Source organism: Loxodonta africana, chromosome 5 (assembly GCF_030014295.1).
Source record: "Loxodonta africana isolate mLoxAfr1 chromosome 5, mLoxAfr1.hap2, whole genome shotgun sequence".
In the NCBI taxonomy this organism is placed as follows: Eukaryota; Metazoa; Chordata; class Mammalia; order Proboscidea; family Elephantidae; genus Loxodonta; species Loxodonta africana.
The window spans coordinates 43,837,061-43,858,501 of NC_087346.1; the positions used below are offsets into that span (position 1 = coordinate 43,837,061).

At 41.6% G+C, this 21,441-nt stretch overlaps 1 protein-coding gene across 5 annotated transcripts in view; it reads left to right on the forward strand.

The window, feature by feature from the left end:
* The first annotated feature begins 1,612 nt into the window (after positions 1–1,612).
* PPA2 (inorganic pyrophosphatase 2) overlaps positions 1,613–21,441 on the forward strand; it is a 141,510-nt gene continuing 121,681 nt past the window's right edge. For 4 of the 5 annotated variants that reach the window (XR_010322039.1, XR_010322038.1, XM_010590484.3 and 1 more), the window contains exons 1-2: positions 1,613–1,832; positions 20,858–20,922. Coding sequence is in view for 3 of the 5 variants with exons in the window: in XM_010590484.3 (XP_010588786.2) it covers positions 1,649–1,832; positions 20,858–20,922 (249 nt within the window). In the remaining 2 variants the exon portion in view is untranslated. Of the gene's footprint in view, positions 1,833–8,095; positions 19,189–20,857; positions 20,923–21,441 lie in introns of those variants that run through there. The other variant, XM_064285486.1, reaches the window with a different exon arrangement.

Genomic DNA, 21,441 nt, shown 5'->3' on the forward strand with positions numbered 1-21,441 from the left:
TCTAACACATTACTAGGAATGTCTGAATCTCCACTTCAATCTTCCAGATACCTCCTATCCTCAATGCCAGACGGAGGGGCTTCAATCTCCCAATCTAAACCGACAGAGATGTCTATACCCACTCCCCAAAACCAGGGTACGCCAACCAGAGACAGACAACAATCCAAACAAAAAAACCCACGGCCGATACACACTCATACCACTGCCCAGCTCTAGAGTCACCAAGAGTCCCTCCTTGTGATCCTACTCACAGGGACAGTCATCCAAGGCTCCACTCGCCTTAGAAACCAAGGGCCTGGGTCCAGTTCCGGAAGCCATGCTGGCCCGCCCTATCTGCCCCGGCCCTGAGCACCTCAGGATCCTGGTTAGGTCTTGCCTTAACCCACTTCTTTGGCGTGGTTGGGGACTGGTGACGCTGCAGGGAAGCCTAGGTCCGGGGATAGCCTTCGGGGACAAACAGAGTCCCCAGCGGCCGCTTGGCAGGAGAACTGTCAATCAGGCCCAGGCCCTGCCACAGGGCCACTGCGTCTCAAATGTCTGGAGTCCCCTATGGGCCACCAAATTGTTACCACAATTTCGTGAGTTAGAGCCCCCAGCCGCAAATAGCCAATTCTTGAGACAGCGTAGAGGTGGGTAGCAAGAGACAGAGAGGAATGATCTCCTCCTAAAGTCGTCTGTCTCACCAGGCTACCGATTGGCTCAGGGTTTTAAGGGAAAAGGGGGCCATATGTTTTTCGGACTTGCGGGACGTGCACTCTTTCTTCTGTTTGGTTTTGGTGGTTGTATCTCAAACATGTTGATCTTTTCCTGCCATTATCCCATCAGCTGGCGGCGGGGTGGGGGGTGTGATAGTTGGTGCCATCCTTCATCTTATTTGACAGGCTTAGATCAATATCACTTGTTTTCCACAGCCCTAGAGGAAACATTGGTTAACATTTAACCACTTGGAGAGCTAACATCAGGATCTTACTTGGAAGCAGGGATGGGCTGGGGGAGGGAAAGAAAAGAAAAAAAATGGCCCCGGTACTGTTCAAGATATGGCTGAGCAGCCTGTTTCAACTGCTCCTTTCTTTGTCTTACATTTTCACTTCTACAATGGCACTTGGTACTATACCTGTGTGGCCAAGAGGTTAAGTGCTTGACTACCTGCAAGGCTGGCAGCTGGAACCCACCCAGAGGTGCCTCTGAAGACAGGCCTGGACATCTGCTTCCAAAAGCACACAGCCTTGAAAACCCTATAGAGCAATTCTATTCTGCACACATAGGGTCGCCAGGAGTTGGAATTCGTCATGGCAACTAACAACACTGTACCTGTGTATTTGCAAACAAGATACAAGTACACTGTTCCTTGTTTCCCCCTGACGAGCCCACTACACTGTAAGCGTGCAAGCTTTCCTATCCATGCAGAGGGAGTATTATACCTTGCGTATAATAATGGCTCACTTACTGGTGAGTTAAATTGCTCCTAGAATTCTCCTTACTTAAGAACTGGTCAGATATTAGTAAAAGGGCTTGAGCAGGCGGCCACGTGATCAAAGCCCAATCCCCCGGCTCAAGGTGCCGACTCCCGGCGGCAGGGGGCGCTGGCGTGCGACCCGGTCGTGCCCTCAGGTACAGCCCAGCCAGGAGCCAGACTGAAGCCGACGCCATGCGCGCGCTACTGCCGCTACTGCCGCTACTGCGTACAGGCTGGGGTTGGCCTGCCCGCACCTACCCCGCCGCTCTCCGGTTGCAGGGACTGTGCTCAGGGCCAGGGCCGCGCCGCGCCATGGCCCTATACCGCACGGAGGAGCGCGGCCAGCCCTGCTCTTCCGATTACCGCATCTTCTTCAGTAAGTAGCTCGCGGAGGCAGTGCCGCGCGGGGCGCCGGAGGCACCTCAGGGTGGGACCAAAGCCGCTCCTGGCGGTCTCCTTCCTCCCTCCTCCGGCTCACGGCGGTCTCCGCCTCTTCCTGCCCGCGGGAGCTCACGCGGAACACCGGGAACTTCCTGCGAGGGTGCGGCCTACGACCCCCAACGTGGTGCGCAGGGACGCGGAGCGGCGCGCGCCCGCGGTGTTCTCCGCGTCGACCTTGGTCAGGTCAACCGCCCTCCGCGAGCCGCCGGCGGAGCGCAAATCGCGCGCAGCCGACCCGCCGCCGCCGCCTCGCAGCCTTTTGCCAAGCCCCGGCCGCCGTCCTGCGTTTAGTTACGAAAGGGGAGGCACAGAACCCGGAAAACTCCCGAGGGAACTCAGCAAGTGGAAAGGCAGGCGGCCCGTCGGGACTTTTTCGGGACTCTGATGAAGGATCTCCCAGAAACATGACTTTATACTGACAAGGTTGCGCTCTGAATGCGATGCGAGAGCCCCTTTGGATGGTGATGGGCCTGCAGTGGAGCTGCCCGCTCCACCCCAGTATGAACTAACCCGGAGGCCGAAGTTACCTTTTGGGGCGCGGAGCTGGCTGGCAGGGACGGGAAAGGTCCCAGGTCTCCTTGGCTCTCGTTTTCGTTTGCATCCGATATTTCACTGTGTAGATAAGCTGTAAAGTGAGAATAGCGAGGTCATTTGAGTTGCCTTCGTGCTTCGTTGACTTTAGATCCCTGAGAGGAGTAGTACCTTCTGTCTGAAGAGTGTGCCTTGCATTATCTCGCACCTGCTAAGAACACCTGCTCACTTTGGAGCCTTTCTTAAGTTCTTCGTCTTTTAGCTCTCTGCCTCCGGGCGAGTTTCTTAATTTTCAAAGCCTTGGTTTTTCTCTTCTGTAAAGCAGGGCTATAAGAATTACATAGTCTACATGTTTGGTCACAGCGCTTGGACTAGAAATACTATTATTAATAATACCTGTAGTCGTTGATACCTGTGATTTATAAAATGTTTAACATCCTGACTGAACTTAGGATGGAGGAGTATCTTAGGGGAGAGAAAGCTGAGCTTGCCTAAAGCCTTGTGATTATAATGATTATACTAGAATTCGTATGTTCTTCAAGAAGGTTTTCGCCCACTCCATGCTACATATTTTCCATCCTTGTGTGGTAAAGATTGGTCATGTGGACAGAAATCATTTACAAGAAGCCCCAAATTTCTGAATGGATTGTGTTCCAGAAAAGTCAACGTGATAGCCACTGAGAATAGTTTTCTACAGAAACAATGTTATAAAGTGGTAGATTTTTAACCAGATAAAAGTAATAGGAGCCCTGGTGGCGTAGTGGTTAAGAACTATGACTGCTAACCAAAAGGTCAGCAGTTCTAACCCAGCAGCCGCTCCTTGGAAACCCTGTGGGGCAGTTCTACTCTGTCCTGTAGGGTCGCTGTGAGTGGGAACTGACTTGATGGCACATAACAACAGCAGCAAACCCATAATATGGCGAAAGTATTCTAGATTTGCAGTAAATACGGTAATCAATAGTAAACAACAGAATAGTAATCAATAAATATTTATGAAATCTACTAGACATTGTTAGGTGTGGTACAAAGGCGATTTAATTATGAGCCCTGCCCCAGAGATTTATAATAGTAATATAATTAAAATATAAAAATACTGAAGTATATTTTGTTTGCATGTTAGTTGAGAAAAAATAGGCTTGATGAGTCTGGAGCATGCAGTATAGTGGACTGAGCACTGTATTTGGCACTGGGGTTCGGGGGAGGCTCCCTATGCCGTGATCTCAGCTCTGCCATTAACTCTGGGAATGTGTGATTGGGCAGATGATGACTTCATTTCTTATTGCCATAACTGGGCACCAAGTCGATTCTTATTTATGGTGACACCATATGTAGAACTGTACCCCACAGAGCTTTTAATGGCTGATTTTTCAAAAATGTCTAGGCTTTTCTTCTGAGGCACCTCTTGGTGCATTCAAACTGCCAACATTTTGTTTAGCATCCAAGTGGGTAAACTGCACCACCCAAGGACTCCCTTTTGTTTCTCAGGGAACCAGTCTCTTCAGCTATAAAATGAAGCAGTTGACCTAGCAGTGATCTGCATTGGCTTCCTCAGTTCTGATATTCCATGAGGCATAGAGATTCTAGCAAAGATCTTGGGGGCATTTCTGAGGCTATATTGGCCTCGGACTATGGCTTGTTTCTTTAGCTGTAAATGCATTTCAGACTCTTGCTTTTTTTTTTTTTCCTGTAGCTAGAATAGCAGTTAGTGAAATACTATTTTTATTCACTTGGGACAAAAAGAGCAGAAAAGAAGAAAAAAAGGTTGTACTGAGGTAAATGGTGAGAATTGAAGAAAGAGGAGTGTGGTTTTGGGGAGGGAGAAGGTGTTGAGGTGGTAGTTGGAAGGTATACTGGGCTAAAAACAATTCCTGAAGTAATCACCAGATGGCATCCTTGGCCCAGGACCGTTTGCTGGGAAGGGTAGGACAAGTGAAAGGAAGCAACTTCAGGGTAAGTGGGGTAAGGGGAAAATAGCGAACAAATTGCTTTTGGTAAAGGTGTTCACAAATTGGATATCTTTAATGCACCCAGTGTCTATATGCAGCACTAGGGTGCAACTCTTTGACTTCAGCGGGAAGTGTGACTATAGCACTACTTGGCTAAAAAGTATTACTCAGAGTTCCTAAGGTGGAATCCGTTCCCACATTTCCAAATATGACCCAAGACTCTGAAAGACTAGTGAAATGGAAGGTAGAACATTTTTGAGCTTCATCTCTGTAAATGGATACTTTTTATTGCCATTCAGAAGAATCAGAATAAGTGATTGATGCAATACTTACGATGCATTACTTAGGCAATGTTGAAGTGAGACAGGATGATGTAGGGGAAGAGCACCCTGGTGGGGATCAACCGGCCACCTTGGTGTCAGCCCTGACCTGCTAGTAACTTTCTGTGTGGCCTTGAATAAGTCACTTAACCTTTCTGTGTCTCATTAAACCTTGGAATGGGAAGATTGGACTAGGTGATTATTTTCCAAACTGCTTGGTTATGCATAAGCATTCCGGGGAATGTTACTATGTTTTCTTTGAAAAAAAAAAGGTGTGGGGGGAGGGTACTCCATGGTTCAGTGAATTTGGAGACCACTTCTTGTTTTTTATTACCTTCTTGGAGTGTCACAGTATGCATATTAAAGTTCTGGGAAATTCTTCTGTAAATTGTCCCAAATTTTTGAACCACAAAGCTCTTATTTCTCAGAACATTTACTGGCTTCTCAGTGACACTAGAATGTTACGGAATTCACTTTGGGTTGCACTGAGTGGGCTGATTTGTGAAACTTTCAGAAGCAATGGTTGTCGCGTGGAAAAAGTTCTAGATTGATAGTCGAAACACTCATGTTGTCATATTGGCTTAGGTCATCTTGGTCAAGTTACTTGACTTTATGTCCCTCAGCTCAGTTTTTCCATCTGTAAAATGGAGATCCCTCCCCCCCCCCACTGCCCCAGCTGCTGTCCAGTCAATCCTGACCCATAGCAACTCTGTAAGACAGTAGAACTGCTCCATAGGGTTTCCAAGGAGCTGTTGGTGGATTCAGACTGCCAGCCTTTTGGTTAGTAGCTGAACTCTTAACCGCAGCACCACCAGGGCTCCAAAATGGAGATAGCACCAATAATTTTAAAGAACTGTGGTGGCAGTTAAATGAGACCATGTGTGTAAAAGTTATCAGTGTCTCACATCTGGTAGATATTTATTAGGCTTTAAGGCATAAGAACAAAATTCTTATTGTTACATTCTATGAAGGGTGAGAATAATGGAATGTAGGTGATACTGAATGTTCTGAATATGTCCCGATTTATTAATTCATAGATCTCAGAGTTTTAAGGGTACCAACTGCCCTGCAGTTTCTTGAATCAATTGTGAAGTTTTAATGAAGTTGAAGTTGTTTGTATGGAACCGGAGACCTAGCACTGTACGACAGTACTCCTTTGACATCCCGCTTGTGTTGTTTTTTTGTTCTGTTTGTTTGTTTGCCACTTCAGATTTTTTGAAGTTGCTTTCCATAATTTTGGATTATTGTTGCTATGGAATAGATGACTGGTTCACTTAGGGAAACAGTGCTGTGGGTAATCTGTTTTTATTTAGCATGGAAATGAATCATGCGGCTCTTTAACAATGAATTTATCGTTTGTTGTAAGCGTGTGCTTATGCTGAAATTACCGTAGGTTTCCTTTTTTCAGTACATCATTTGCGTAGTAGGTGGAATCTGCCGTTGAATGTACCACACATTTGGACTTAATGAAATTGCCTGTGAATAATCCACAAAATGCATGTTTGAGGCTTAGTACATGAGTAGCTAGCTGTACCTTTCTTTTAAGTTGGCCTGTATCATAGAACGTGAATTGATACAGTGTCACAAAATGGGTATTCTTTGAATAAAGAAAGGAAAAAAATTATATCCATTTGGTTATGGGTCCATAAAACCTTAGTTTTAAAACAGCTTAGTTTTCTAAACGCCCAAAAAAGAGTACTGTGAAATCTTAATTTTCTTGTGATCTAATTGGAAGAGAGGACACATTTTTATTAAAGTTGATTTTTAAACTTTTTTGTATTAATCTTACAGTCAGAAAATAAAAACAAAACAAAGCTAGTTTAGTCATCGCTAAAGCTTGCAATGTGAGTCTCTAAATGGTTTTAGTAATAGTATGTTGGTGCTTGGCATACATTTAGCTATCCACATATAAAATCCAGTGTATGTTTCACATTCCATTTGATTTTCTTACTTGTTAATATGAGGAATAAACTTATCCTGATATAACTTGTTCTTATGAGAGAAACACATACATAACTCACAAAGTGATATAATAAAATCTTATTTCAGACCAGTTGAAGGGAAAGTTTTGACATTGTTTGGCAGTATCTAGTATGTATTGATGGGCCTGACAGAATGCACTAGTTTATGCCTACAGACGCAGTCTAATTTTTGGCAAGAGTGAAATGCCAAGACGGGATAGCAGGGTGACAGCAATTGTTCATCTCATTTCCCTTCCAATAAATATCCTAGTAAAGTGATAGTTGGTCAGTAAAAGAGGATAACCCTAAAACAAATAAAAAGGAGCCATCCGATTTTGAGATTTAGAAATATTTGTAAAAGATGAAAAAAGGTGAAAGTAGGTATGGCTATTAGTGAAGCAGTGTAGAGGAAGTCTCAGAATTTGTGCTGAGGGGACTGTAGATTAGGAAGAAGCTGAGCTCTTTTTCAGAACTTCAGAGATTGTGGACATGCTGATATCAGATAGGCTAGAGGAAGAGAGTGAAATGTGAAGCTAACACAGGAAGACTAAGTTTTGTTAATGGAACAGCACACGTGTTTAACACATAAGACTGAGGTTTTAGGGGTAGGTTAGTTCCTTCTGTAGAAATTTTAAAAAGTGTCTGGGGACGGGGTCGGTCAAGCTGATAGTGTTGCTGCCTAACAGTCCGGTGAAAAGCTCATCACGTGCTGGCATTTAGGAACCCCTCTGTGTAACAGCCAGCTTCTTACCCATTCCTTTCAGTGCGAAGCCGACTGGTCAGCGAGGCTCTCCCATGTACACGGACTTCTCAGTCAGCTTTTCTATCCTTTTATTAAATATAAACCAACTAGGCAAGGATCACCAACAATAGTCAGGCTTTCATCACTGCTGCTGTACCAAAACTGCTTTTGTCAAGGCTATCTGTAACTTCCTTGTGGCAAATTTAGTCAGCAATTTTATATCCTCATCTTACGTGACTTACCACTTTCTCCTCCTTAAAACACCTTTTTTCTCTTTGCCTCTGGGACAACACTGCTTCGTAGTAATTTTATTTTGATAACTGTTCCTTCGAAGACTCCGTTGCTTGTTCATTCTCGTGTTTCCGAACGCTGGAATTTGTAGTGCCTCAGAGGTCAGTCCACTTCTCTATCTGTACTCTCTCTAGAGCAAGGGTCAGCAAATGTTTTCTGTAAAGGGTCAGATGGTGAGTATTTTAGGCTTTGTGGGCCATGTAAACTCTGATGCGACTACTCGGCCAGTGCAGTACAAAACCAGCCATAGACAATATGTAAATGTATGGGTATGACTGAGTTCCGACAAAACTATTTACAAAAACAAAAATCAGGCAGTGGTCTGGATTTAGTCCATGGGCCATCATTTGCTGACCCTTGCTCCAGGTGATCACATCTATTCCCATAGTTTTAGATGCCACCTATGACTCCCATGAGGAGGCCTGGTGGCGCAGTGCTTATATGTGCTCAGCTTCTAACTGAAAGGTTGGTGGTTTGAACCCACCAGCTGCTCCACATGAGAAAGATGTGACAGTCTTCCATAAAGATTACAGCTTGGGAAACCCTATGGAGCAGTTCTATTCTGTCCTGTAGGGTTACTGTGAGTCGGAATTGACTCCACGGCAGTGGGTTTGGTTTTTGTTTTACGACTCCTGTGTTTTTAACTCTAGCTCCAGTCTCTCCTTGAACTTAATGTTTACATGTCCAGCTGTCTACTCTCTATCTCCACTTCAGCGTCCAAGAAGTGTTTCAAGGTTAACATGTGTTAAACCAATAACCAAACCAAACCTGTTGTCACTAATTCAATTCCAACTCATAATGAGTGTATGGGACATAGTGGACCCACCCCATAGGGTTTCCGAGGAGGGACTGGTGGATTTGAACTGCCAACCTCTTGGTTAGTAGCCGAGATCTTAACCATTGCATCATCAGGGCTTCATGTGTTAAACAGCACCTCCACTCTAGCTTGTTTCTTTGTCTTTACACCTAGAACCAATAACCTAGGAGTAATTTTGTAGTTTCCTTTGCTCTCAGTTGACATCTAGTTTATCAGCAGATTTCATCAATTCTGTCTTCGAAATGTATCCAGAATATAGTTATGCCTCTCTATTTTCACTTCTGCCACTTTACTCCATATCACCACCATGTTATACCTGATCAATTTCATTAACTACCTAATTGATCTTCCTGCTTCTATCCTTGCCCCCTTATCGTCTGCTTTCTATACAGCACTCAGATTGATCCTTTTAAAATACACGTCAGGTTATAAACAGATTCTGCTCAAAACTCCGGTGGCTTTCTGTTTCACTCAGAACATTTGCCTTAGTCTACAGGGTCCTATGTGAAACAATGCTATGCTACTGCTCTGAATGTATCTCCTGCCACTCTTCCCTTTGCTCACTTCTTCAGCCATTCTGGCCTCCTTAGTTTTTCAAGCATGCTGTGCATTTCTTGCTTCAGCACCTCTGTGCTTGCTTTGTTTGTAATGCTCCTCCTTAGATACCTACCTCACTCTTTCCTTCATTCAGGTCCGTGCTAAAGTGTTACTTATCACACCTTCCGTGACTATTCAGTATAAAATATTACCTTCTCCTATTATTCACTATTCTCGTTTCCTGGTTTCTTTTCCTTTGTAGAGCTTATCATCCCTGATGTGTATACACTTTCGTTTGTTGCATCAATTCTCTCCTCCCACAGCTAGAGTATAAGTTCCGTAAGAGCAGGGAATTTATACCCCCAAAACCCATAACACTGGCTGATATATTGTGTGTGTTCAGGAAATATTTATTAAATGAATGGATCTAAGGAACACTTAGAAAGTAGGAAAAAAAGAAGAGAATGTGAATTTAAAAAGTCAAATGAGTCTTTTCATTTTTAAAAGCTATTGCATCCATAAAAAAGGTAGAAGGGGCTATGAAAGACAAAGAACAAGAGTTCTTGGAAATTAAAATATGGTTGTTAACATAGAACTCAATAGAATGATCAGAAGATAAGTCAAAGAACTCTACCAGAAAGTAGAATAAAATGTCAAAGGGGCAGAGAAAAGAGGTAGAAAGAAGACACATGAAGGCTCAATCTAGGAAGTCCAACTAATATGAGTTCCATAAGGAAAGAACAGATGAAATGGAGGGGAAATTATCAAAGGAATAATAGAAGAGACTTTCTAAGAATTAAAAGACCCAAGTGTTCTGACTCCTCGACACATCACTGTGAAATCTCAGAAAACTGAATGTATAGTGAAGCCCCTAAAAGTCCTAAAAGGGGAAAACAGGTCACCTTCAAAGCAATGAGAATCAAATTGATATCGGACTTCTCATGAGCAGCACTGAGTGCTCAGAGTATGGAATAATGACTTAAAAATTCTGAGAGAAAAGAATTTTCCTCCTAGAATTCTTTACTCAACTAATCAGTGACCTAAGATGAGGACTGATTAAAGGTATTCCAGACGTTCAAGGATTTAGAAGTTTATTTCACATGCCGCCTTTCTTACAGAGCACGTTAGGGATAAAATACTGCAAAATAGGTAAATAAACCAAAAAAAGGTCAATGCGTGGGACCCAGAAAACATCTAAATTGGAGCTTGAAGAAGCAGAGACTTGGGGTGCCAAGGGAGCATCCAGTCCAGATTGCAGCAAGAGGATAGAGGGTACCAGAATAAGCTTTTTGAGCAAAGAGAGGATTCTGTGGTTTTGATGGTATCTGTGAGGCACTAGTAGAATTTATAGACATGGTTATGACCAACGTTGCAAGAAAGAAGCACAAAGAAAAAGATGAACAAGAAAGGAAATTTAATGGTAACATCTTATTTGGCCAAGAGTGAACACATAGACATGCTTCTCAAACTTGCCTGAGTGTAAGAATTACTTGGGGGTACTTGGCTGAAAAAATACAGATTTCTGGGCGTCCCTCCTTGAGATTCTGATTCACTAGGTATGGGCTGAGGGTCCAGTCATCTGTATTTTAACAAGCATTCCAAGTTTTTCTTAGAAAAGTTTTGGAAATAGACTAATAGAGGAAAAGCATAAAAAATCCAATATGATTATAGACTTGAAGTGAAAAAACAAAAGTGCAGAAAACAAGAACTGGGAGAGAGAACAATGAGGAACAGGTAAAAAACCAGTTAGTAGGAAATCAAGAAGTGCTATTTATGTTTGATGGAATAAGGCATAAAAGTGTAAAGTGTTAAAATTAACCAATAGAGGATTTAAGGGGGAAAGTTTGAGGTCAAATGAACTGAATCCTTACCTTCAGAACTGGATTCAATAAGTATTATGGATTGAATTATGCTGTCCAAAAAGATATGTTAACTCCTAACCCCTGGTGACCTTATTTGGAAATAGGCTCTTTACAGATACAATCAGGTTAAGAAGTCATTATGGTGGGCCCTAATTCAATATGATTGATGCTCTTTTAAGAATAGTCGAAGAGACACAAGTACAGGGAGAATGCCATCTGATAGAGGCAGGGATTGGAGTGAGGCATCTACTAACCACACCTTGACAGCAGTACTGGAAGCTAAGAGAAGGGCATGGAACAGGTTCTTCCCTAGAGTCCGCCGACATCTTGATTTTGAATTTTTACTTCCAGAACTGTGGGAGAACAATTTTCTGCAGTTTTACGTCACCCAGTTTGTGGTCATTTGTTATGGTGGCCCTGTTAGGTGCCGTCGAGTCGGTTCCGACTCATAGCGGCCCTATGCACAACCAAACAAAACACTGCCCGGTCCTGCGCCATCCTTGCAATCGTTGTGCTTGAGCTCATTGTCGCAGCCACTGTGTCAGTCCACCTCGTTGAGGGTCTTCCTCTTTTCCGCTGACCCTGTGCTCTGCCAAGCATGATGTCCTTCTCCAGGGACTGATCCCTCCTGACAACATGTCCAAAATATGTAAGACGCAGTCCCACCATCCTTGCCTCTAAGGAGCATTCTGGCCACACTTCTTCCAAGACAGATTTGTTTGTTCTTTTTGCAGTCCATGGTATATTATTCAATATTCTCCGCCAACACCACAATTCAAAGGCATCAACTCTTCTTTGGTCTTCTTATCCATTGTCCAGCTTTCACATGCATATGATGTGATTGAAAATACGATAGCTTGGGTCAGGCGCACCTTAGTCTTCAGGGTGACGTCTTTGCTCTTCAACACTTTGAAGAGGTCCTAAGCAGCAATTTGCCCAACACAGTGCGTCTTTTGATTTCTTGACTGCTGCTTCCATGGGTTTTTATTGTGGATCCAAGTAAAATGAAATCCTTCACAACTTCAGTCTTTTCTCCATTTATCATGCTGTTGCTCATTGGTCCAGTTGAGAGGATTTTTGTTTTCTTTATGTTGAGGTGTAATCCATACTGAAGGCTGTGGTCTTTGATCTTCATTCGTAAGTGGTTCAAGTCCTCTTCACTTTCAGCAAGCAAGGTTGTGTCACCTGCATAACGCATGTTGTTAATGAGTCTTCCTCCAATCCTGATGCCCCGTTCTTCTTTAGTCCAGCTTCTCGTATTATTTGCTTAGCATACCGATTAAATAGGTATGGTGAAAGAATACAACCCTGACACACACCTTTCCTGACTTTAAACCAATGAGTATCCCCTTGTTCTGACCGAACAACTGCCTTTTGATCTATGTAAAGGTTCCTCATGAGCACAATTAAGTGTTCTGGAATTCCCATTCTTCTCAGTGTCATCCATAGTTTGTTCTGATCCACACAGTCGAATGCCTTTGCATAGTCAATAAAACACAGGAAGACATCCTTCTGGTATTCTCTGCTTTCAGCCAGGATCCATCTGACATCAGCAATGATATCCCTGGTTCCATGTCCTCTTCTGAAACCAGCCTGAATTTCTGGCAGTTCCCTGTCGACATACTGCTGCAGCAGTTTTTGAATGGTCTTCAGCAGAATTTTGCTTGCGTGTGATATTAATGACATTGTTCTGTAATTTCCACATTTGGTTGGATCACCTTTCTTTGGACTAGGCATAAATATGGCTCTCTTCCAGTCAGTTGGCCAGGAAGCTGTCTTCCATATTTCTTGGCAAAGATGAATGAGTACCTCCAGCGCTGCATCTGTTTGTTGAAACATCTCAATTGATATTCCATCAATTCCTGGAGCTTTGTTTTTTGTCAATGCCTTCAGAGCAGCTTGGGCTTCTTCCTTCAGTACCATTGGGTCCTGATCATATGCCACCTCTTGAAATGGTTGAATATCGACTGATTCTTTTTGGTATAATGACTCTCTATGTATTCCTTCCATCTTCTTTTGATGCTTTGTCGTGCTGTGGGGGCTTGTTGTTGCTGTGATGCTGGAAGGTATGCCACTGGTATTCAGGTACCAGCAGGGTCACCCATGGAGGACAGGTTTCAGCTGAGCTTCCAGACTAAGACGGACTAGGAAGAAGGACCCGACAGTCTACTTCTGAAAAGCATTAGCCAGTGAAAACCTTATGAATAGCAGCGGAACATTGTCTGATATAATGCTGAAAGATGAGCCCCCCAGTTTGGAAGGCGCTCAAAAGATGACTGGGGAAGACCTGCCTCCTCAAAGTAGACCTTAATGATGTGGATGGAGTAAAGCTTTTGGGACCTTCATTTGCTGATGTGGCATGACTCAAAATGAGAAGAAACAGCTGCAAACACCCGTTAATAATTGGAACCTGGAATGTATGAAGTGTGAATCTAGGAAAATTGGAAATCGTCAAAAATGAAATGGAATGCATAAACATCTATATCCTAGGCATTAGTGAGCTGAAATGGACTGGTATTGGCCATTCTGAATCGAACAATCATATAGTCTACTATGCCGGGAACGACAACTCGAGGAGGAATGGTGTTGCATTCATCGTCAAAAAGAACGTTTCAAGATCTATGCTGAAGTACAACGCTGTCAGTGATAGGATAATATCCATACGCCTACAAGGAAGACCAGTTAATACGACTATTATTCAAATTTACGCACCAACCAGTAGGGCCAAAGATGAAGAAATGGAAGACTCTTATCAGCTGCTGCAGTCTGAAATTGATCGAACATGCAATCAAGATGCATTGATAATTACCGGTGATTGGAACGTGAAAGTTGGAAACAAGGAAGGATCAATAGTTGGAAAATATGGCCTTGGTGATAGAAACAATGCCAGAGATCGAATGATAGAATTTTGCAAGACCAACGACTACTTCATTGCAAATACCTTCTTTCATCAACATAAATGGTGACTATACCAGATGGAACACACAGAAATCAAATTGACTACATCTGTGGAAAGAGATGATGGAAAAGCTCAATATCATCAGTCAGAACAAGGCCAGGGACCAACTGTGGAACAGACCATCAATTGCTCCTATGCAAGTTCAAGCTGAAACTGAAGAAAATCAGAGCAAGTCCACGAGAGCCAAAATGAGAACTTGAGTATATCCCACCTGAATTTAGAGACCATCTGAAGAATAGATTTGACGCATTGAACACTAGTGACTGCAGACCAGATGAGTTGTGGAGTGACAGCAAGGACATCATCTATGAAGAAAGGAAGAGGTCACTGAAAAGACAGGAAAGGAAGAAAAGAACAAGGTGGATGTCAGAGAAGACTCTGAAACTTGCTCTTGAGCGTCGAGCAGCTAAAGCAAAAGGAAGAATTGATGAAGTAAAAGAACTGAACTGAAGATTTCAAAGGGCCTCTCAAGAAGACAAAGTATTATAATGACATGTGGAAAGAGCTGGAGATGGAAAACCAAAAGGGAAGAACACGCTCAGCGTTTCTCAAGCTGAAAGAACTGAAGAAAAAATTCAAGCCTCGAGTTGCAATAGTGAAGGATTCCATGGTGGCCCTAGGGAACTAATATACTAGGTAATTTCTGAAGCTAACAAAAAAACAAATAGTAATATGAATATATTATTTAGAGAAATGAAGATAACCACTAGACCTAAAATACGTTATAAGAAGTAGAAGTGGCTGCTTGGGGAGAGATGGGACCTATTTTATTTTTTTAACCATATGCAGGACTTGGTTAAAATCAGCAACAGCAACTTGTTTTCAACTTTAAAGAGCTAGAGCTTCAGGTAATGAAGTTTTACATAAGATGTATCACTGGTTTACTCTGGCTCTGAGAAAGGGCTGACTCTTCTGTGTGTTCAGTTCTTTGAAAAGTGGCAACCATTGTCTGTTTTATATACTGTGGCTCGTATGTGTGGTACATATGATCCCTTTTATTTTATAGAGGATCAGGGTAAAAAAAAAAAAAATACTCATTGCGGTCAACTTGATTCTAACTCATAGCGACTCTATAGAGAGGGCAAGGGTAGATAGTGCATATCTTTAAACCAACCTTTGAAGAATCTTTAAATGAAATGTAATTAAAACTGACCCTAGACGAGCTTTAATGGAGTTCTCATATCCTTTGTTTGTGCATAGATAAATGACTAGCTGTGTAAACATGGTGAGAGGACTCCTTATGTTTACACTATGAGAGGATGAGGATGACGATGAAGAGGTAGCAGCAGCAGTGGCAGTACTCGCCCCAGCTTCTCAGCTAGTTCCTCAGTCCGCGTGTGGTTCCTCATGCACGTGAATCACTGTTTAGCTCTTTCGTGTCCCATCATCTAGCACATTGCCTTTTATACACTAAATGCTTTGTAAATGAATATTGCTTAATTAAAGAATCAGAAAATTAAGCTTCAAAGAAATTGAGTTGCCCTATCAAGGTCAGTAACTAGAAGTCAGGCCCTTGGCCTCTGCACTCATCCTTCCTGTGCAAATTATATTGCTCATCAAAGTGTTAACCATTATTTGAGGTCTAAGGCCATATTTTATTTTTTCAGTAGTTTTTATTCTTTATTACTACATTTTTATTTATAAATATTTTATGATACAAATGGCTTGTGGTAGGTATAGTTATCCCAGTCAGTAGTTGTAGAGCATTCACTAATTAATGAAATTAGCGAATTAAAATGTAATTTAATTAAAAATTAAATTGGCAATTAAAAACAGTTTAAGCATGTATACTGGCCTTGTCTTAGTGTTTAAATATATTTAATTTCTGACTCAAAGAGAACGACATCTAGGTAATCTTCCTATAAATCCTTAATTTCCTGCTATCCCGATTTAGTCTAGTCCGATTTTTTCCTTGGGCTTGAGTAACACTCATTTTGAAGTTTTGTAAATTCTGAGGGGCTTCTCCACAGTTAATTGGATTATCCAAGTTAATGGATTGACACAGTGGCTGCAACAATGGGCTCAAACATAGCAACGACTGTGAGGATGGCACAGGACCGGGCAGTGTTGCATTCTGTTATGCATAGGGTCGCTGTGAGATGGAACCATCTGGATGGCACCTAACAACAACAATCCGCAGTTAACAGGAACATTGGAGCCTTAGGGAAATCTAACACCGAGTCTGTGTCCTACAGTTATTATTTATTCTAATTACAAATATAGACCATCTAGTCTATGTAGATTACTTATGTTGTTGTTAGGTACTGTCGAGTTGGTTCCGACTCTTAGCGACCCTGTGCACAACAGAACGAAACACTGCCCGGTCCTGAGCCATCCTTTTAGTCGTTGTTATGCTTGAGCTCATTGTTGCAGCCACTGTGTCAATCCACCTTGTTGAGGGTCTTCCTCTTTTCCGCTGACCCCGTACTCTGCCAAGCATGATGTCCTTCTCCAGGGACTCAGCCCTTCTAACAACATGTCCAAAGTATGTAAGACGCAGTCTCGCCATCCTTGCCTCTAAGGAGCATTCTGGCTGTACTTCTTCTAAGACAGATTTGTTCGTTCTTTTGGCAGTCCATGGTATATTCAGTATTCTTCACCAGCACCACAATTCAAAGGCGTCAGTTCTTCTTCGGCCTTCCTTATTCATTGTCCAGCTTTCACATGCATATGATGCGGTTGAAAATACCATGGCTTGGGTCAGGTGCACCTTAGTCTCCAAGGTGACACCTTTGCTCTTCAACACTTTGAAGAGGTCCTTTGCAGCAGATTTACCCAATGCAATGTGTATTTTGATTTCTTGACTGCTGCTTCCATGGCTGTTGTTTGTGGATCCAAGTAAAATGAAATCCTTGACAACTTCAATCTTTTCTCCGTTTATCATGTTGTTGCTCATTGGTCCAGTTGAAAGGATTTTTGTTTTCTTTATGTTGAGATGTAATCCATCCTGAAGACCGTGGTCTTTGATCTTCATTCGTAAGTGGTTCAAGTCCTCTTCACTTTCAGCAAGCAAGGTTGTGTCACCTGCATAACGCATGTCGTTAATGAGTCTTCCTCCAATCCTGATGCCCCGTTCTTCTTTAGTCCAGCTTCTCGGATTATTTGCTCAGCATTATACCGATTAAATAGGTATGGTGAAAGAATACAACCCTGATGCACACCTTTCCTGACTTTAAACCTATCAGTATCCCCTTGTTCTGTCCGAACAACTGCCTCTTGATCTATGTAAAGGTTCCTCATGAGCACAATTAAGTGTTCTGGAATTCCCATTCTTCCCAGTGTTATCCATGGTTTGTTATTATCCACACAGTCAAATGCCTTTGCGTAGTCAATAAAACACAGGAAAATATCCTTCTGGTATTCTCTGCTTTCAGCCAGGATCCATCTGACATCAGCAATGATATCTCTGGTTCCACATCCTCTTCTGAAACCGGCCTGAATTTCTGGCAGTTCCCTGTTGATATACTGCTGCAGCCATTTTTGAATGATCTTCAGGAAAATTTTGCTTGCATATGATATTGTTCTATAATTTCCATATTTGGTTGGATCACCTTTCTTTGAGTAGGCATAAAAATGGATCTCTTCCAGTCAGTTGGCTAGGAAGCTATCTTCTGTATTTCTTGGCATATATAAGTGAGCACCTCCAGCGCTGCATCTGTTTGTTGAAACATCTCAGTTGATATTCCATCAATTCCTGGAGCCTTGTTTTTCGCCAAAGCCTTCAGAGCAGCTTGGACTTCTTCCTTCAGTACCATCGGTTCCTGTTCATATGCCACCTCTTGAAATGGTTGAACATCAGCTAATTCTTTGTGGTATAATGACTCTGTGTATTCCTTCCATCTTCTTTTGATGCTTCCTGCGTCGTTTAATATTTTCCCCATAGAATCCTCCACTATTGCAACTTGAGGCTTGAAAGATTCCTGTACTTCCTTGATTTAATAATAAACCTTCCCGGCTTATGCAACTTCTTGGATTCTTAGAGCTGAAATTATTAATTTGCATCACAGAGATAGGTCCCAAATGTAACAATTGAGGTAGTGTGCTAAAGGATTATATTTTTCTTCTCTTCATCTTTTTGATTTAAAGCAGAAGTACAGAACAATCACAGCTTGATGATTGCTCTTTGGAACAAGAGTTTCCATTTATACATTAATATGCATTTTCCTAACCTGTTTGTAGTTTTTCTCACCCCAGCTCCATACTTCTTAATTTTTAAATTTACCTACAGGATAGTTCACTTTTTTTTGTAAGCAGTAGTTTTGACAAAAGTGTAGATTTGTGTCAGCGCTATCACTATCAAAGTATAGAACCATTCCATCACTCCAAAAAAATTCCCTTGTGCTCCCTCTTTAGAGTCAGCCTCTCCCTCTACCCCCAACCCCTGGCAACCGCTGATACTGCTGTTTGTCCCTGTAGTTTATTTGAAGTTGAGTGCCTCCTATCTTCAGGTACTTTCTAGGTGCTGTGGAGTATACTAGAACCGAAAGAAACAATACTAGGCAACAACAAAATCTCCTTCCTTCAAGGAGCGAGCTTCTAGTGACAAGTGCTAAGGAAAACAACAAAGAAGGCCAGGAAGAAATGAAATTTTGGTGGGGTGGGGGCCGTTGTAATTATTGGACTGGAGCCAGTACTTGTATTTTTGTTTTTATAAACTGGATGGGGCAAGTGGTTGAGTGCTTGGCTGCTAATCAACAGGTTGGTAGTTCAGATCCACCCAAAGGTGTCTTGGAAGAAAGGCTTGGTGATCTACTTCCAAAAGGTCACAGCCACTGACAACTAACTCTATGTGCAGTTCTACTCTGAAACACGTGGGGCACCATGAGTCAGAAGCAATTTGATGGTAACTGGTTTAGTCTGTTTTTAAATTTTGGCATAATTTTAGATTTAATAAAGTTGCAAAGATAGTACAGATAGTTGCAACATACCGCTCATCCAGTTTACTTCAACGTTAACATCTTCCATTACGATTATGTATTTATCAAAACTGAGATATAAATATTGGTTCCTTTTTTTTTGTTTTTATTATTAACTGTACTCTGGATTTTACTAGTTTTTCCACCGATATCCTTTTTCTGTTCAGGGATCCATTCCAGGATAGCATTCCCTTTAGTTGTTTTCTCTCCTTTAGTCTCCTCCAATTGAGACAGTTTCTCAGTCTTTCTGCTGTATTTTGACCTTGATACTCTCAAAGAGTACTTGTCAGGTATTTTGTAGTTGCTAGTTACCCTGATGTTTTTCTCATGATTAGACTAAGGTTATTGATTTTGGGGAAGATTACTACAGAGGTGAAGTGCCTTCTCATTACAGCATGCTTATCAGGAGGTATGTGCTGTCAACCTAATTCATCACTCATGGTAGTAACCTTGATCATTTGGTTATGGGTACTGTTTGTCAGTTTTCTCTACTGTAAAGTTACTATTTTTCCCTTCCATATTCTGGCATTTGGAAGCGAGTTACTAAGTCCAGTTCACACTTAAGGTGGGGAGGAGGACAGGGTAAGCTTCGCCTCTTGGGCAGGAGTGTATCTACATACGTTGTTTTGAATTCTTTTGTAAGGATGATGAGTCTCTTATCCCTTGTTTATTTATTTATTCATTTATTTATATCAGTATAGACTCATGTATATTTATTTTATACTTTCAGTTATAATCCAGTACTTCATTATTTAGTTTGTAGCTCAAAATGGTCCAGCTTTGGGAGTGCTTTCAGGTTGACTCTTATTTCCTGTTATACTGGAAACCCTGGTGGCGTAGTGGTTAAGAGCTACGGCTGCTAACCAAAAAGGTGGCAGTTTGAATCCACCAGGTGCTCCTTGGAAACCCTATGGGGCAGTTCTACTCTGTCCCATAGGGTCGCTATGAGTCGGAATCGACTCAATGGTGGCGATGGGTTTGGGTTTTTTTGGTTTGTAACTCCAACATTTTGTTTTTCGAGCACTTAGTTACTTTCTGGCACTATAAGATGCTCCAGACTCATTTTATATTCTCTGCCCTAGTCTTAGAATTAACTGTTTCCCCAAGGAGCCCTAGTTCCTTTTATTGGAGAGTCATATTTAGAAACCAAGATCTGGTTGCTGGGCATGCTCATTGCTACTGGGATGTTAGCCAGTGGTTATTTTATTTTGTTAAAGTATTTGTAAGGTATAAATTAGAAAATTATGCTAGGAAGTTTAAAAACAAAAAAAATCCTATTGCTGTCGAGTTAATTCTGACTCATAGCGACCCTATAGGACAGAGTTGAACTGCCAAAAAGTAAAACACACCCTGACTTAGAAAATTACAAAATAAAAAATTTCTATGACAGTCAATTTCCGTCGACATTTCTGAGAATAAATGGATGTATACCTTTTAAAATTCTGGTAAAAGTACATACTGAGTTATTGTTATTTGTTTAAATCTATACTTTGGAAAGTATTTAAAATGTAAGCTTCAGTATATAACTTTAAAGAAGAGAAATTTTCTGTTCTTGAAGTTTGTTTTTATTTGTTTTTGCTTTGAGCTTACCTTAATATATTAGCATCCTAACTTTGAGTTGAAGCAAATGATTTGTTCCTTTTTTTTGAACTGAGTGGAAACTCTTCTTGCCTTTGGACCTTTCTTCATGTGGACTGTAGGTGGCTATTGGGAATTCTGTTGTTTGATTTCTCCTAGGGAAATGAATATCAGTTTTAATCTTTTTTTTAAATGTGAATTTATTAACTTTTTGAGTTTTAGTCTATTTTTGACATTTTCTGCTTTGGGTATTTTAAGCCACAGAGATAAGTAAAATAACTTCAGCATTTACCAAGTATAGTTTATTTGGCATAAATTTCTTTTTGGTTGTCAGATTGGAACAAGTTTTAGAAGTTGAATTAGACATTTATTCAAATTGGGAGTTAAAGTAAGCTTTGAAAAAAAGTATGTAAATTTAAAAGTGGGTGAGGTTATTATGGCAGTAAAGAAGAGGGTAGACCATTGCTTTAACTCTCTGTTGTTTTCTTTTTCCTTTTCAGAGAATGTAGCTGGTCACTACATTTCCCCCTTCCATGATATTCCTCTGAATGTGGACTCTACAGAGGTATTGTTTTAGCTTATTTTGGAGATGAAATTATCCACTTCTAGTATCACCATAAAATGCTTTTTGGAAGCATCTTGAAAAGACAGAAGATGATTGGAAGTCATGAAGAGAGACAGAGAGGTTATAGTAAGCTTCCTTTATGAATTAGAATTTGCATGAGGAAAGGATCATTCTAGGAGGACTTAGGGAGAAAGGAGTTAGTGGCCCATAAAGCTTAGAATTTGATAGGAAATAAAGATTTAAGGGTAATAATTTAAGAGGTTAATGAAAGGCTTATTTTTAATAATAACAATATAGTTAACATTTGTGGATTAGTTCCTATTTGTTTATTATGTGTACATAAAGGACCCCTGGTGGTGCAGTGGCTGAGCACTCGGCTGCTAACCAAAAGGTCGGCAGTTTGAACCCACCAGCCACTCTGTGGGAGAAAGATGTGGCAGTTTACTTCTGTAAAGATGTACAGCCTTGGAAATCCTATGGGATAGTTCTGTTCTGTCCTATAGGGTTGCTATGAGTTGG